This window comes from Trichomycterus rosablanca, chromosome 7 (genome assembly GCF_030014385.1).
Source record: "Trichomycterus rosablanca isolate fTriRos1 chromosome 7, fTriRos1.hap1, whole genome shotgun sequence".
Lineage (NCBI taxonomy): Eukaryota > Metazoa > Chordata > Actinopteri > Siluriformes > Trichomycteridae > Trichomycterus > Trichomycterus rosablanca.
In genome coordinates, this window is record NC_085994.1 from 12,434,013 (window position 1) to 12,451,218 (window position 17,206).

At 40.3% G+C, this 17,206-nt stretch overlaps 1 protein-coding gene across 4 annotated transcripts in view; it reads left to right on the forward strand.

Moving 5' to 3' along the window:
- eps15 (epidermal growth factor receptor pathway substrate 15) overlaps positions 1-17,206 on the forward strand; it is a 43,607-nt gene that overhangs the window by 14,325 nt on the left and 12,076 nt on the right. For all 4 annotated transcript variants that reach the window (XM_062999004.1, XM_062999006.1, XM_062999005.1 and 1 more), the window contains exons 9-18: positions 794-994; positions 2,123-2,268; positions 2,970-3,123; positions 5,597-5,682; positions 9,824-9,896; positions 12,610-12,771; positions 14,038-14,235; positions 14,410-14,790; positions 15,363-15,446; positions 16,729-16,840. In XM_062999004.1, coding sequence (XP_062855074.1) covers positions 794-994; positions 2,123-2,268; positions 2,970-3,123; positions 5,597-5,682; positions 9,824-9,896; positions 12,610-12,771; positions 14,038-14,235; positions 14,410-14,790; positions 15,363-15,446; positions 16,729-16,840 — 1,597 coding nt within the window. The remainder of the gene's footprint in view (positions 1-793; positions 995-2,122; positions 2,269-2,969; positions 3,124-5,596; positions 5,683-9,823; positions 9,897-12,609; positions 12,772-14,037; positions 14,236-14,409; positions 14,791-15,362; positions 15,447-16,728; positions 16,841-17,206) is intronic.

Here is a 17,206-nt window from a genome sequence, read left to right on the forward strand (position 1 = left end):
AGATCTGATTGGATCGGACCCTACATCACGGTTTCAAAGAGAAAGAACAGGTGCCAACAGAGGGGCCTGTAACACTGTGAGGAAAAAAATATGATTAAATACACCTCCCTTCACCTGGGGCAAATTAACACCTAATGAGGCACAGTTGATGTCCAGATTAGGTAGGTCAGTCAACTGCGCTTTCATGCCCTCTCTGCCAGCCATAAATGGCATGGCAGATAAGCATGATTTGGTAAGTTGTGTCCCCCTGTTAATTTCTTTGGCAGGTGGGCCTGTTATAACTCCAACACTGACTCAGACAGGTTTGATTGATATCTGTGTGTGATAGGTATGAGTCACTGAAGTAGCTGGTGGTGGTTTGTTCACTGATTAGCACACATCAGACAGTGTATGCAAATGTTCCTAAAGCATGCTGCTCTCACAAATGTGATGTTTTGCATTTCTTTTCTACATAAGCTGGCAAATAGTAAATGCAGTATTTTATCAGTATCATAGTAGAAATCAGGACAAATGGAATTGTTGCTTTCCTTTAAACAGTAAACATCTAGAATCATTGTTGCTTTAATTAATATAACCTGCTGTTTTTGCCCTTTTACAAAAAAAAAAAAAAAGCTTTTTTGGTTTCACTTCTCCTATCCCAGAGCAGGCTGGTTGAGAGTAAGTGGCAGTGATGTTTAAGCTGAGCACATTCCTAATACCGTAATCCTGTGTAAATCTGAATAGTAAGCTGTTTTCACCACCTCTTTTATTCAATGATAATTTGATTTTTACTGTTTATTTTACTTTATTTTAGGCCATGTATCTTGTGTACAGAGCTCTTGAGAATGAGCCTGTGCCCATGGTTTTGCCTCCCCCCTTGATTCCACCATCAAAACGAAAAAAGATGTCTCCAGCTCCAGTGATGCCCCTCCTTCCTTCACCCCCAACACTGAAAGACAGGAGTTCTATAAACTCTGGGTCCAAAACTCTTCCAGCTAAAGTCACACAGCCACAGGTCAGCAATCATTTAACTGTTATAGGTATATTGTATTTTTACCTAGATATGTTGCTTTACTTTGCCAGGCATTCATTATTTGTTATTCTGTGAGTTTTTGGGGAAAAATGTAGAAAAAAAAAATTAACTTCAGATGGTGCTAAAATGAACAGAGGCTCTGTTTGCAGAATTTTCAAACCTATCACTCTTTTTGTTATTTACTGTATTTATGCCTTTTCCCCTTTACTCTCCCAATCTAGTCGTATCCAATTACCCTGGTTTTATCTATCCTTCTCAACTGAGGACCCCTACCCTGGCAGAAAAGGGGCTTTTGTAACACATGGGGTGGGTTCACCCAGGGATTAGCATTGTGTACGGAGAGTCACTAAATGATTTTTTTGCTTTGTAGCCTTAGATCCAATTTTATGTACCTTCTGTACAGAGAATTGCTTTGATGCTACAGTGCAGTATGCTTTTATTGAACAGGTTTAAACAAGACAAAATGATTTTCTTTCTAAATTTTGCTAGCAGCTGTTTTTATTCATTTATTTATATTAAAAGTAACTTACAATTATGACTAAATACACTTGGGGTTGGCAGTGGTGGGGCTTGAACCGGCAACTTTCTAGTTTCTCTGCCTACTGTGCTGAAGTAAGAAATAAATTTTGCTCTGGTCAGAACATTTTTGGCAACTTTAAAGGATCTGCCAAAAATCGGCCTTAAAAAATGTGATAATTTTTTTAGATGTTAAGTCTCTATGAAGATCACATTTGGCCCTGCAAGACAAATTTCGGGCAAATCAGCTATAATGCGAAAACCATGGCCTGTCTATGTTAAAAGAACAGCTTCCTTTCTGTGTGGAGTTTGCATGTTCTTCCCGTGTCTGTGTGGGTTTACTTCGGGTGCTCCAATTTCTTCCCACAGTCTAAAGACTGACTGTTTTCGATATAATCTTGTGTGAACTGATGAAACTTGTGTAATGAGTAACTACTGTTTCTGTCATGAATGTAACCAAAAGTGTAAAACATTACTTTAAAATCCTAATAAACAAACAAAACAATAAAATTATAATTTTTTTCATCCTCCTTATCATCCTCATTATTCTGTGTGTGTGTGTGTGTGTGTGTGTGTGTGTGTGTGTGTTTGCAGTGGGTTGTCTCTCCTGCCGATAAAGCTAAGTATGACGAGCTCTTCGCTAAGAGAGACGGTGACATTGATGGGTTGGTGTCTGGACCAGAAGTGAGGGATATCTTTCTTAAGTCTGGTCTACCCTCTGCAACTCTTGCACGCATATGGTGAGTCTACACATACAAACATAAATATAAATTCACTTTAGCTTTGCTAGATCAGACAAGACACCCATAAGGTTTGAGTTTGGACCAAACAGTGTTCTTTGGTTTCCTTAATGGAAGTACACAAATTAAACTCTGGAGTGCCAGACAGTTCACACACTAATCAAACGATTATTGAGTACTTATTATCTAATTATTCAGTTCTCATAATTTTAAAACTGTATTGCCCTCTTTAACTTTAATTATGGCTTAGAGTCTTTTGTGATAGTTGTGGAGAAGGTTCTTCTTTCCTCTGGCTTCTAGGTATGGTAAATTCTTGGGTTGTCTTGCATAAACTGAACTTTTGAGATCTCCCCAAAATGGATTAATGATATTGAGGTTAGGAGACTGTGATGTCCACTTTAAAACCTAACCTTAAGCCATAGGCCTCTTACATGACATGAATAAAAGTCAGTTCTGGAGAAATACAGGGGCATGTTTTTTGTTAGTTATGCTTTTTTATAATGCTACAGGCATTTGTAGTTACTCCTAGACTTTCATTTAAATTATTAAACTGTGTTCCTCAATTTTCTCACAGTTTAGGGTCATGTCTGGTGATTGCAAATGTTACAGACACACAAGATACTGTTTAGATTAACTTAGTCCCTCGACTTCAATTTCCTTTTCTTCCTATACATCTGGTGTGTTCTGTGTTTTTTCATCAGGGAACTTTGTGACATTGGAGACATTGGAAAGTTGACCAGAGAGCAGTTTGCACTGGCACTTTATCTTATCAATCAGAAGCTCTCCAAAGGAATTGACCCACCACAGAGTCTCTCACCAGAAATGATCCCTCCCTCTGACAGGCTGTCAAGACAGGTGAGATTGAGATACACTTTATTCATGTCTCTTTTTATCCCCTGTTTTCATTCTTGCAGTCACTTAGCTCAAACATTAGTGGCAGTCTTGGTAAGAATCTCTATGGTAGATTTTAATTAACATCACATTGCTTCAAATTATTTAGATTAACATCAAATTACAATCACAGATACACTGGTCAGCCATAACGTTTCTACACTCACTGTCCATTTTATCAGCTCCACTTCCCATATAGAAGCACTTTGTAGTTCTACAATCATTGATTGTAGTCCATCTATTTCTCTACATACTTTTTTACCTGCTTTCACCCTGTTCTTCAATGGTCAGGACCCCCACAGGAGCACCACAGAGCAGGTATTATTTAGGTGGTGGATCATTCTCAGCACTGCAGTGACACTGACATGGTGGTTGTGTGTTAGTGTGTGTTGTGCTGGTATGAGTGGATCAGACACGGCAGTGCTGCTGGAGTTTTTAAATATCGTGTCCACTCACTGTCCACTCTATTAGACACTCCTACCTAGTTGGTCCACCTTGTAGATGTAAAGTCAGAGACGATCGCTCATCTATTGAGTTGTTTGAGTTGGTCATATTGTAGACCTTCATCAGTGGTCACAGGACGCTGCCCACGGGGGGTTTTGGCTGGATATTTTTGGTTGGTGGACTATTCTCAATGTGTCTGATCCACTCATACCAGCACAACACACACTAACTCACCACCACCATGTCAGTGTCACTGCAGTGCTAAGAATGATCCACCACCTAAATAATACCTACTCTGTAGTGGTCCTGGGAGAGTTCTGTACAGATGGACTACAGTCAGTAAATGTAGAACTACAAAGTGCCTCTATATGGTAGGTGAAGCTGATAAAATGGACAGTGAGTGTAAAAACAAGGAGGTGGTTTTAATGTTATGGCTGATCAGTGTACTACTGTATCTGTATTTAAAGCATTATTACATTGACCACTGTAAAACAGTTTAAATGCAAATGTAATTAAGTGAATGTGTAAGCACATACAGTAAAACCAACTAGCTTGCATGGTAGGTAACAATGGAAACACCACACACCTATTTTTTATTTGGAATTTTAGAATGGAAGTTAGCCTTGTATTGTGGCCCTGTGGGCAGCACGCATGCACAATCACCCCTAGTCTGGCTGACTGTAATAAGGCAGATACTTGAGAATCAGGTATTGGTGTCTGTATTGAAATGCAAAAAATATTTTCATTTGCATTTGATGGTGAGATAAACAGGGAAGATCCAGGACCATATCTGTCTCGCATACATGAGTTTTCATTCTACTGTAGGTCAACTAATTTGCTTATATAAAGGAAATAGCATCGTTTTGCTTTAGCCGCTTAGGGCATATTGATGAGTTTGGCATTTGTTTGACTAGTTTTATTACCTTCATGTTGTTCATGTGTTTTTTTTTCTTGACTGCTTCTACTTAAAATGTGGGGGGTGTTTGCATTACTTTGCATTGCAAACAAGTTTTTGTTTCCAGTACAGATTTGCCCTTTTTTGCAGCGAGCAGCAACAATAGTTTTGTTATGGCCTCAGATTACTAAATAGGTCAATAGCAAATAACACATTGCATGGATTGCATGAATATGTAGAAAAGAAGCCTACAGTGCATAAAAGGGAGAATACGGAATACTGGACTAGATTCAGCTAAGGCTGTTTGCCATATTGACTAATGAATAATGAAATATACACTGAAGTGCCAGAACAGCTGGTACACCAGTCTAATACTTGGTAGGTCCCAGATGGGAGCATAACTGCAGAAATATGACGGGGTGTGGACTCTACAAGCTTGTGGAAATATTCTGTAGGCAACAAATACCATACTTCCTGCAGAACAGTACACAATTCTGTCTTATTCCGAAGTGTAGGATTTCTGTGTTCCACAGCTTGTGGCATAGCATCCTAAATGTGTTTGGGCAAAACCCCAAACTCAGATGAGTGTAACTCTAACCATAATTTGCCATCTCTAAACGTGTGTGGTGGCACATTGTCCTGTTGGAAGAAGCTAAATGCACCAGAATGAATGCAGGACGTGAACGGGTGTAACTCGTCAGAAAGGAGGCACACATAGCGTTCATAGCGTTTGTAGACGTACCAGGGGTCCCATAGAATGCCAGCTAAACAAATGTTACATAACAACAATTCTCATAAGATCTGTGTGTTAATGCTGTAAATAAAAAGTATACAAAAGTAGCAATCATGGTTTTATGTTTACATTGAGGGTTTTTTGTGCCTAGCATTTTCCTGGTGTTCTTGGTCATAGCACAGCAATAATAACATACCTTTTTTGTTAAAGAAAAATAATGCATTTGAGCACAACAGAATCAAATTTGTTGACATGTGAACATAGTTTCTTGTGTAATTCGAAATAGTAATTGTATGTTTGAATTATTCTGCCATTTTCTCATCTTCTCTTTAACTGGTCACTTATTTTTCTCTTGTTCTGAGCAGAATTCTGCAGTTTCGTGTCAGGCTGCAGACTTCTCAGCCATCAAGGAGTTGGACTCTCTCAGTAATGAGATCGTGGAACTGCAGAGGTAGGAATTCATCTAATATTGTTGATATTTCCTGCTAACTTGTAAACTGAGAGCTGGGATTGTGTTTAAGTGGCTGTAAATTTGAAATGCCAACCATTAATCTTTTGTCACACTGCTTATGTTCAATCATGCCATCAACATAACAGTAAACAGAGCTTTATATGTAATAAAAAGAACTTTGTTCTGAATATGAAGTGCAGTAGGTAACCAGTGAAGACAAATGAGAGTGGTGTGGTCAGTCTTCTTAGAGTAGGTGACTCCTAGCAGTGGCATTTTGTACATACTGTAACCTACTGAGGGCTTTAACATTGCAGTTCTTCCATACCTGCTAGAGTGAGGACTGAAGACAAGCAATATTACAGAGATAGAAAAATGTAGAAAAATGAATGTCAATGTAGAGCGTGGGGTCAAAAATCAATCAAACATTGTGTACGTTTGTTGACTGTATTACCAGGATCCCATCAATATTGATGCTAAGGACAGATGAACTAGATATCAGTGCCTTTGAGGCAATTAAAAGTAACTCAGTTTTGCTAGCATTCAGTTTTAAAAAGTTTATACTCATCCATGACTGTATATTATTAACATATTTAGTTAAAGCAGATGGTGACAAAGTTTGAGCCTAACAATGACATAGATCTGATTGTTGTCTGTGTATCAATGAAAATTTAAACCATGATGGTGTATTATATGGCCAAGTGACAGCATATATATGTTGAGTAATAGCAGACCTAAAACTGAACCCTGAGGAACACCCTTATTATTAGGATTATTAGTAGGATTTATGGTTCTGAATAGCTACATACTGCCAGGAAAGAGTAACCATGCTGTGTGTATGAGAGAGTAACACTTTGTGAGGTACCTTATCTCTTTTAATACCTTTTATAAATTCAGGGGCGCCCAGGTGGCGCAGCGGGATATTCCGCTAGCACACCAGCGCCGAGATTCTGAACTCTTCGGTTTGAAACTCGGTGTTGCCACCGGTGAGCACTGGTCAGCTGGGTGCCATCTAGCGGGCATAATTGGCAATGCCTGCAGGGCGGGATGACCGGACTATGCGAAGGGGTCTTCAAACGCTGTGTTAAGAACCCTGATTAGCAGATAGAGAGGCGCCTGTGCAGAATGCACGGGTGAAAAAGGGTTCCGCTAAGGGCTGCGCGCGTGTCGGAGGAGGCGTGAGCAGCAACATACCCACCTCGACTGAAATCAGGGATCCACCAGCAGCGGAAGACAAATTGACTACGCTAAAATGGGAGAAAATTTATAAATAAAAAAATAAGTAAATAAAATAAATAAAGAAATAAATTCAGTGAAATCATCTAGCTAGCAAGCAAACATGTTAATGCAAAATACTGTTGTCTGCAAAACTTTGGGCTCTTCTGGCCAAGTCATACATTTTGGTGTTACCTTTAGGTTTTTTGCTTGCCAAATTATTGAGCACATTGTGTAATTAATGCAAAAAAAAAAAACAGGGCAAGGATTTACCATGTTTTTATTTACAATTTCTTCTTTCCAAATGGAAAAAATATTCATTCACTGTATGTGTTACCATGGAAGCTGTTTCCTTCTTCACCATGCAAAGTATTCCCTTTGTGTGAGATATTTATAGTCTGCTTTTCAGAAGTGCGCACACACACACACACACACACACACACACAGGTGTATAGCAGATGAAAATTAACTATTAACTAAAATTGTCTTTTGGGGATTTTTTATCACAAATTCATCTTGTGACGATTTATATGATACCTTGCGTAAAGGTAAAAAGCAGCTTTGTTTTCCCACCTTTTTAGGGTGGGGTTTATGGGCGTTGCTGTCCTACTTTGAATAGGCCCTAGAGATTAGAATAGCAAGCTCATGTTAGAATGCCTATCCCTTTCGTTTTTTGCTGGGTGTAGGAAAGGGAAAATGTGAGGTGAGATGTTAGTTGTTGTGTTAAACACAGATCAGCTTGTGAGATAAAGGCTTTTCCTGCTTCAGCAATAAGGCTCCTGAGGTTTGTGTTCCACCTGATATCCAATGGTATTTCACAGTGGGAGAGGCACACAGTGGGACGGATGCTCATTTGCACAAATCAGCTCACTTTGAGGAAGAGCAGGCCATGTTAGTGGCCACAGCTAATACTTTCTCTGTGGAAGTGTGCATCAGGAAGAGCGGGTTTACTTTCTTCTTTCTTTAAAGCTGAGAGAGTGAAAAGAACAAGAGGAAGGTTGTAAGGGAAGTAGTAGACAGAAGAAGGTTTTACACTGTTTACGGTGTGAAAGGAGGAGGGAAAAGGGGATTTTTGATTCTCGAGCATGGAGACATGCTCTCCAATAAGATGATGCATGTTTTTTGGGATTGCCTAAAGTGTCCACAGAAACAAGGTACCTCTGGCGAAGGGTAAGTAGCCAAAGTATGTGGGTTGATGTGGGCCCTTCGAAACAAGAGCCTGGCTTTTTGATTGTGTACTTTTGTGTATATCAGTCATTGTCTGCTTTTTAACTCATTACAAAACCTTTATTTACTGATTTATTGTGTGTGTATATTTATGTCTGGTTGTCTCTTGTTTAGTGCTCTGGGAGTTATTGTTTAAATAGTTTAACTGTGTGTGTTCACATTGAAACTTTTTTTTAATAATAGGTTTTTCTTTTTTATTTATACCCATTGGATGTTACAATATTTTAGCAAGGAAAAACACTACTGAACATGTCTCATTCCATTTTTATGAAATTACTTACTCACTTTCTTAACCGCTTATCCAGTCAGGGTCACACACACACACACACACACACACACACACACACACACACACACACACACACACACATACACACCCATTCACCTATAGGGCAATTTAGTGTCTCCAATTAACCGGACTGCATGTTTTTAAACTGTGGGAGGAAACAGGAGTTCCCGGAGAAAACCCACGCAGACACGGGGAGAACATGCAAACTCCACACAGAAAGGACCTTGACCACCCCATCTGGGGATCGAACCCAGGACCTTTTATGAAATGATTTTACACTATTTTTTAGTTATACTATTTACAATTGTGGTTATTTAAGCTGATGGTACTTAAAAGAAGCAGAGTTATTTGCTACCGGGGTAAATTTACTTTCCTTTTTATGTTCCCTTACCACTCTTACAGTACATGGAAGTATTTGTGTAATCATTTAAAATAATGTCATTTGTTCATCATTCACCACGCTATCCTAGTAGTTTCATCATTAAAAAATTCAATATTTATATTACCTAGAAATTTTAGGTGGCTCAGTGGGTAGCACTGTTGCCTCACAGCTAGAAGGTCCTGGGTTTGATTCCCAGGTGGAGTGGTCCTGGCCCTTTCTGTGTGGAGTTTGCAAGCTCTGGTTTCCTCCCACAGTCCAAAGACTCAACTTGAAGGGATGAATCATGCGTAACCTAAACATTTTACCTGCCAATATATCATTTTTTGCAGTGTCATAATTTTTCTGGTGTAGCAGTAAATTACACTAGCCCTCTACTGCTGAGATCCAGGAATCTGAATCCCCAGCAGTACTGTTGGCCTGTTGGGCATCTACATACAGTCATGTTGGGCTATGTCAGGGTGTAGGGGTGGGGCAGAGGTCCTGCAATGAATTGGCGCCTACTGCATTGTGTGTGCATGCTAGCTCATCAGAGCCGAGATTCTCAAGTTTGAATGTCAGCTCTGCTAACAGCCAACTGGGCGCCTACACACAGACACACGATTGGTTACAGTAACAAAGGAGTTACAATTGGTCACGACTACATTAAGATAAGTTCCTATATCTAGTTCCTTTAAGGTATTTTGCTTTATAGACGTTTTTATTAAAGCACTGGAAAGTTATCTTTCATGTTACATTAATGTTGGTTCATTTCAAACAGTAAAATCTCATGGCAAGAGTGACCAATCTCTCTCTCTCTCTCTCTCTCTCTCTCTCTTACACTCTCTCTCTGTCCCACTCTGTTCTTCACCTTTTTATTTAGCCCCTTATAAATTCACACACATACACGTCGTTCCTCTCCCACATGCAGACTCTCTCAGAGTAGAGGCAGACATGGTACAGGAGGCAGAGGCAGCGCAGACGGTGGCCAGCTGGCTGCCCATGCCGTCTTTGGCTACAGTAATGAAATATTCTTGCTTGTGCTGGTCTTTCAGAGAGAAGAGCTCAGTGGAGCTGGAGATCAAAGAGAAAGAAGAGAGCATCAGACAGAGGACCAGTGAGGTGCAGGTAAGGGTCACAGTGTCTGTGTATGTTTGTGTATAATTTCTTTTCCTTTAATAACTCCTAAGCCCACCCTCAAGCGCTGGGTAAAAAGTGGTAATACATCCTGGAAAGGGCCCCCAGTTTATTCTGGGGCAGCATAGACATGGAGTTAACAGGTCTCTAGTATGTGTAAATAAAAGTACATAAAATGTGATACTATTTTTTATACTCTTTTTCAGTATTTATTTTAGGTTAAAAGTGTATTTTGTACTCACAAATTTTCATTGGGCTCCCGTCTTCTCTCAGTATTCTTATGTGCTTCTTTCATCTTCTCTTAATAAGGTTGTTTTATGTTTGTATTCGAAACTATAATGATGTGTTGCTCTGTTTAGCATATCAGCAATAGCCTTTTGCTTATGTTTATTTTGGAAATAGAAGTGACAGTTTTTACTTAGTTAGGAGAAAACGTCTTGTATATTTATATCATTAAAGAAGAAAGCCAAGTTTTATGACTCATCACATTCCTTATTTTACATAAATTTGATACTTTTGATATACTTTAGGGTTGTACATTAAGGATGGAAACACATTTAAGGTCTTGTCATTTGTATTACAAACCCCATTTGAAATGTTGGTACATTTTGTAAAATGCTATAAAAACATCTCTTTAGTCGTGACGACATAATTTGCCTGTAATAAACTCAAAGGGGCAAAATAAAAGTGAACGCTCAGGTGGTGCAGTGGTAAAAACATGCCAACACACCAGAGCTGAGATTTCAAACACATTGTTTTGAATCTCAGTTCTGCCATCCGGCAGGCTGGGCGCCTACATGACTACATGAACGATTGGCTGTTGTTCACACAGGGTGGGAAGCCGGACCAGGGCTCCACATAACTGATGCAACTACGACCTCTACTGGCTGATTGATGGCACCTGCGCAGAGTAGAGGAATAATGCGTTGATCAGGGTGTGGCTCTCCATACACAAAGCTGATATGCATATGAACTTGCCTCGTGCAGGTGAAAAGATGCAGTCGGTACTGCACACATGTCGGAGGAGCGTGTGTCAGTTGTGGCAGTCCTCAGTCAGCAGTGGAGGGTTGTATCGGTAGAGGGGAAGCATAATGCAATCAGGGTGATTGGATACGACTAGATTAGGGAGAAAATTGGGGGGAAAATTGCAAAAAAAATTAAAGTAAAAAGTTTATCAAATATTCAAGTTACATTATTTTGAAAGGTTCCATAAAAGCAGGTGAATTGGTAACAGGTGAGGGCATAAAAGAAGGATCCACCAAAGGCTCAGTCTTTGCAAGCAAACATGTTATGGCTTACCATTTTTGTCTCTACTGAAAATGTGGGGTGCATCATGAAGATAGTGACCACAGACAGTGAAGTAGCTGAAGGCTTGTATCGAGCAAGAATTACACTTGCGAAACAACAGTTAATATCCTCAGTTCTTAAACAGTTAAAAAAGTGTGTAGGAAAGGTGATGTAACACACTGGTAAACATGCTTCTGCCCAACTGTGTGTGTTGCAGGCATCAAATAACATTGAAATCTTTGTACTTTCGGCAGGTAAATGAAGGTTCAAGAGAATGAACAAATCACAGATTCTTGTTTCTATTTAGTTAAAGACATTTTGGAAGTCAAAAGAGATTTTTTTTTACTGTGTAACCGTATGGATGCTTTAGATGTTTCCCTTCATAATTCATAAATGAATTTCATAATTCATTCTGAAAAAACGGCCTTTGGTTTTTTCAGTGTACTTAATTAGTAGATGGTGAAAGCCCATATTTTTGCCACACTAATGGGTCATTTAATCATACTTAATGCTATCTATATCTGTAACGAGAGTCAGTGTTATATTTATATTCTGAAGGTAATCAATGTGCACTCACACCAGTAATGACAGGCTGACCCAGCTAACCCTGAGATTAATAATTAAATAGCGAGTTCTTGATTTATTGCCTTCTGCAGTGTTTTAGCTTGGTCTGATAGATTACCTTCTATTTTAGGGACCAATCTGGGACAAGGCTTCCTTAATTTAGAGGAACATGTATTTTCTATAAAGCAAGAATATGTGAATATACCCATTGCTTATTGGATTTAGCCACATTAAGTGTGTAAAATGAAGTAAATAATTATGCAGTCTTCATAAACACTGACTGTAGAATGGATTGAACTGATGAGTTCAATTAATTTCAATGTGTCACTTTAATAAAGAGCACTTGTATGATGCAGCAGTCTATAACAGTACCTCTCTAATATGTTACTGATCAGCTGGCATGACTGGCTCTACCGCAGGAGGAGGGATGGCCTGTGATGGATTGGTGCTCTGTCCAGAGTATTTCTGACTTGCACCCAGTTTTTCCCAGTGGACCCAGACCCACTGTGACCCTGACCAGGATAAAGCAGTTGATGAAGTTGCAATGAAATGGGAGAGAAACCTGTAATAGAGTGTCATTGTTAGAATTTATGAAGTTGATGCCCTGAGCAACTCTTTCTGTATTGAAAAGCGAAAACACTTCGAATCAACAGCTTAGCTACAAATTTGTGTGTTCAACAATGTCACATAACAGAGCTGGTGAATGTTCAAGTGCACACAGGGTTAAAAAAACTGAGATCAGAACTTTCTCTGTTATTCACTCTGTTCATCTGCAGCCTCATGAATTGGTTTTAAATTCACTAATGTGGGTTGTATGTCTACATTACATATCTCACTGTCTTTCCATCTCCAGGACCTGCAGGATGAGGTGCAGAAGGAAAGTGAGGAACTGCGTAGGCTGCAGGCAGAACGCCAGGAAGTGCAGGAGGCTCTGGAGAGACTGGATGAGCAAAAATCGTCCCTGGAGGAGCAGCTCAAGCTCATACGCCAGCAGTGCAGCCAGGAGAACCAGCTGGTGGGTGTAAAGAACAGAGAGCAATACAGAGCACACCAGTACTGTTCTCATTTACAAGTTATTTTGCTTCAAGCATGCTTAGTATTAAAATTTATTATTTAATGACTGACAAAATAGTCATTTTTTCCCAAAAGAAGCCCTTGTAAATTGCCACTATAGATGCAACAACTAGTGCACCAATGCGGCACAGCAGTCTCAGTAAACTAGCCAACTAGAGCAAAGACCTGAGTTGAAATCTCAGCACTCAACAGAAACAGTTTGCTGTGTCTGAGAGAGGGAAGGCAACTTTTACTGTCTGGTCGAGGCACCGGCACGAGTGGTGGAAGAATACAGAATGCATTATTGTAAGTCTTTAAATATCTTAGAACTCTCTGTAAAAATCTGCTGCTGGCCGCTCAGGTGGCACAGCGGTAAAAACACACGCTGGAACACCAGAGCTGGGATCTCGAATGCATCGTATCGAGTCTTACCTCTGCCTGCCAGCTGAGCTGAGCAGCCACATGAACAACGATTGGCCTGTTGTTCAGACGGGAGTGGGATATTAAAGCCGGATAGGGACTCTCTCATAACCAATGCAATTACAACCTCTGCTGGCTGATTGATGGTGCCTGCACAGAGATGGGAAAAGAGTGCTGTCTGGGTCTGTCTCTCCGTACACAGTGCTGATCCACATTGCACTCGTCAAATTGTAGGTGACAAAATGCATACGGCTGCTGTCCATGTGTCGGAGATGGTGTGGGTTAGGTTCATTCTCCTCAATCAGAGTGGGGATCGGCATTGGTGGAGAGGAAGCATGAGGCAATCGGGCAGTTGGACACGCTTAAAAGGGGAAGAGGAAGTGTGTGTGATCCTACGGCCCTACTTGGCCAGCATAGGTGTTGTGTGAGCTTTAAATGTAGAAAACTGAACACATTAAAATTGAGACAATGCAAAGGAACGAAATCAGTGAAACACAAACTAAGTACCACATTAGAAGGAGCACATTCATTATCTATCCAGCAGCTGGAAATGGTATTCAGAGGAATAGCTAACAATCATTCAACCTACCAGATCCAGGCATTCATCAGACCAGTGGTATTAAAATTAAGATAAATGGTGGGGTGGTCGTACTTCAACTTGCCACAGATATGCACAGTATTACATATAAACTTGCCATGCTTTTCCTCTTAAAATATAAGGGGCAGTGGTGGACAGTGGTGCAAAAGGGACTCTTTCTGGGAGAATCCACAGCTGGCTGGTGGTAAAAAGCACTATGTGTGTGTTTAGATTCAGTCTTTGCAGACAGAGCACTCGGAGCAAGAGCAGAGGATAGGAGATTATGAGGATGAGCTGGTAAGGTCCAGAGAGGAGCTGCTTTGTCTTCAGAAGGAATCACAAACTCTGGGGGAGAAGGTGCGATCCGCTCGCGCTCAACTTTGCCCTCTACAGGAAGCCGTTACAGAGTCCCACACACAGATTGCCCAGGTCTGTTATCTCGCTTGTATATTTTCTGTGCTTTTGAATTTTGTACTGTCAGTAATCACACTTTCTGTCTTTTTCTGTGGCTTGCATATCTTTTCTCTCGTTCTCACTCTTTTTTACGTTCTGTCTCCCTTTCTGCCTCTTCCTCTTTTTCACTGTGTGTGGGCTTTGCTGCAGATGCAGGAACAGCTCACTGAGCTAAAGACAGAAGAGCGAGAGGTCACAGCCCAACTTTCTTGGAAAGTCTTAGAAGAGGATCCACCTCTTGTCAATGGAACAGCTCCCCCTGCTGAACAGCCCATGCTGCTGCAATGGCCACAAGCCACAGAACAGTCAGCCAAGGAACCAAGAGATGAAGAGGAAGATGAGGACGAACAGACGCCCACAGATGAACCTAATGAACTGAGGGTGACTAAAGAGCAGCCTGACGAGGAAACAGTCGAGCTTCCCTCCAGCCCTGATGAGGCTGAACCAGAAGCTGACTTTTCAGAAGTTCCATACACTAGCATGAAGTCCACAGCTAGCACCCTTAGTGCTGCTTGGCCTCAGAATCATCCGGTAAGATATTACCACTTCTGTAGTTTAGGCATATTTCCATAACAGTGCCATACATTCAGGATGGCTGGAATATCCGCACTTGTTTTGACTCCTACAAGGGTGGATAGTTGCTCTAAATTTTGTAGTGTGAGACTGAATTTTTTTTCAATTTATTACAGAGTGAAACGTTAAATGGAAGTAAAAGAAGGCAGGACTTTATTTAATACTTTATAATCCAGAGTTGATGTGCCAGAGTAATTCTTGAGTTTGCTCTTTTCTTATGTGGGATCTGCATAAAAACTGAGCTGAAATATTTATATAAAGTTGGAAATTTAAGATGTACAGTATATATTTAAAATATATGTAATCTGCATAAGCACAGATCAGCAGTGTGATTTTAAATTATTCTGCCAGTGGTAGCTTGGTGATTAAGGTTCCTGTCTAGGGATCATAAGGTTGCCTGTTCAGACACCTTCCATCATAAAGATGCAATTGTTGGGCTCCTGAGCAAGGCCCTAACCCTCAATTCTGTTATAATTAGTCATGTATTCAGCTGTGAATGTAACTATATTATGTGTTTTTTTTATCTTTAGGAAGTCGCTAGTTCCTCACCTGCTGTAGAATGGGATTTGAGAGTAGTGGAAATGAACCAGCCACTCAGCACCAGCACGACAAAGGTCAGCACAATATTTGATTCTGCTTATGTTTGGTGTTTGTTTGTTTATTAGGATGTTAACGTCATGTTTTACACTTTGGTTACATTCATGACAGGAACGGTAGTTACTCATTACACAAGGTTCAATAGTTTACAAGGTTATATCGAACACAGTCTTGGACAATTTATTGACTGTGGGAGGAAACCCGAGCACCTGGAGTAAACCCACGCAGACACGGGGAGAACATGCAAACTCCACACAGAAAGGACCATCCCACCTGGGGATCGAACCCAGGACCTTCTTGCTGTGAGGCGACAGTGCTACCCACTTAGCCACCGTGCCGCCCCTTATGTTTGGTGTAATCTGGCTAAATCTTTGTATTGTTTGGCTTCACTGCGAACGTCAGATGTTCAGAATGACTTAAGTCTTTGATTTATACATGCAGTTTTGAATGTCGAGTTGTAGCAAGCCAAGGCGAATGGGTTTACTTGCAGATAAAACCCTATATAGACACAAGTATTGGGACACCCCTTCTAATCACTAAATGTATGTGCTGCAGCCATGTGGTGTAATAAATCATCCATGTGCAATAAATCAGTTATATGCTATAATAAGTTAAATTATATACTTCCAGTTTAGGGAAGGCCATTTCCTGTTCCAGCATTACTGTGCCTCTATGCACAAAGTAAAGTTTATACAGTCATGAAGAAAAGCTTAGTTTAAAGAAACTCCTGTTACCTGCACATAACCATGACCTCTGAACAGCTTTGGAATAAAGCTTTGATCATGATCAGTGCCCAGCCATACAAATGCTCTTTTGACTGAATGGGCACAAATTCTCACAGACATACTTCAAAGTCTTGTAAGAAGCCTTCTCAAAAGAGTGGCTGTTGTTATAGCTGAAAAGTTCACATAGAGCAAGGTTTCAAACTGGGTCACGAGCCAAAATAAAGGGGTAACACAGAGAAAGATAATAATAATTAAATAAACTTGTACGCGAGTGCCCCCTTGTGAAGGCTTTATGTTACATCTTGTAAACCACAGAGAGAGTAAGATGCATTGCTTGTGTTGCTGGGGTGGTGTAAAAAATTATGGACAAAATGTGGGTCGCTTGAATAAAAGTTTAAAAACCCCTGACAAAGAGGTCACTCTATTTGATTATTTCCTTTGTAATGCAATGTCCAAATACTTATAGCCATATAGTGTATGAGTACCAGTTGATTTCGCCATAATTCAATCAAATCTGCACTGTATTATAAAGTAGTACGGTTGACATTCATTTTAAATTTGTGTTAATGTCTAGGTGGAATCTCCAGTTCTGAAGCAAAAGGAAGAATCCTCAAAGCCTGTCACTGCTCGCACTGGTAGCCCAGCACCTGCCTCTGACTTCTTTCAGTCTGACCCTTTCATTGACAGTAAGACACATAGTACAGCCCATTACATGTCAGAGTAATTATTAGGTCACTTCTTTTAGCTTTGGGTTATGCACACATGTAGCGTTCACAAAGTAATTTACTGTGTCACACCTTGGCCTAACATGGTTCAAATGCCAAGTGGCTTAATCGCAAGTCGCTTAACCACCCCCGAACCCCCCACCCCTAACCACCATTAACGAATTTTACAGTTGGCACCATGCAGTCAATCAACATTCTCCTGGCATTCACTGTACCCACACTGACAGATAAAGAAATGTTATTTGTCACTACACAGATTGTTTCCACTGCTCCAGAGATGAGTTCAAGTGCATCACTAAAAACAGGTTTTCTGTGCATGATAAGTTG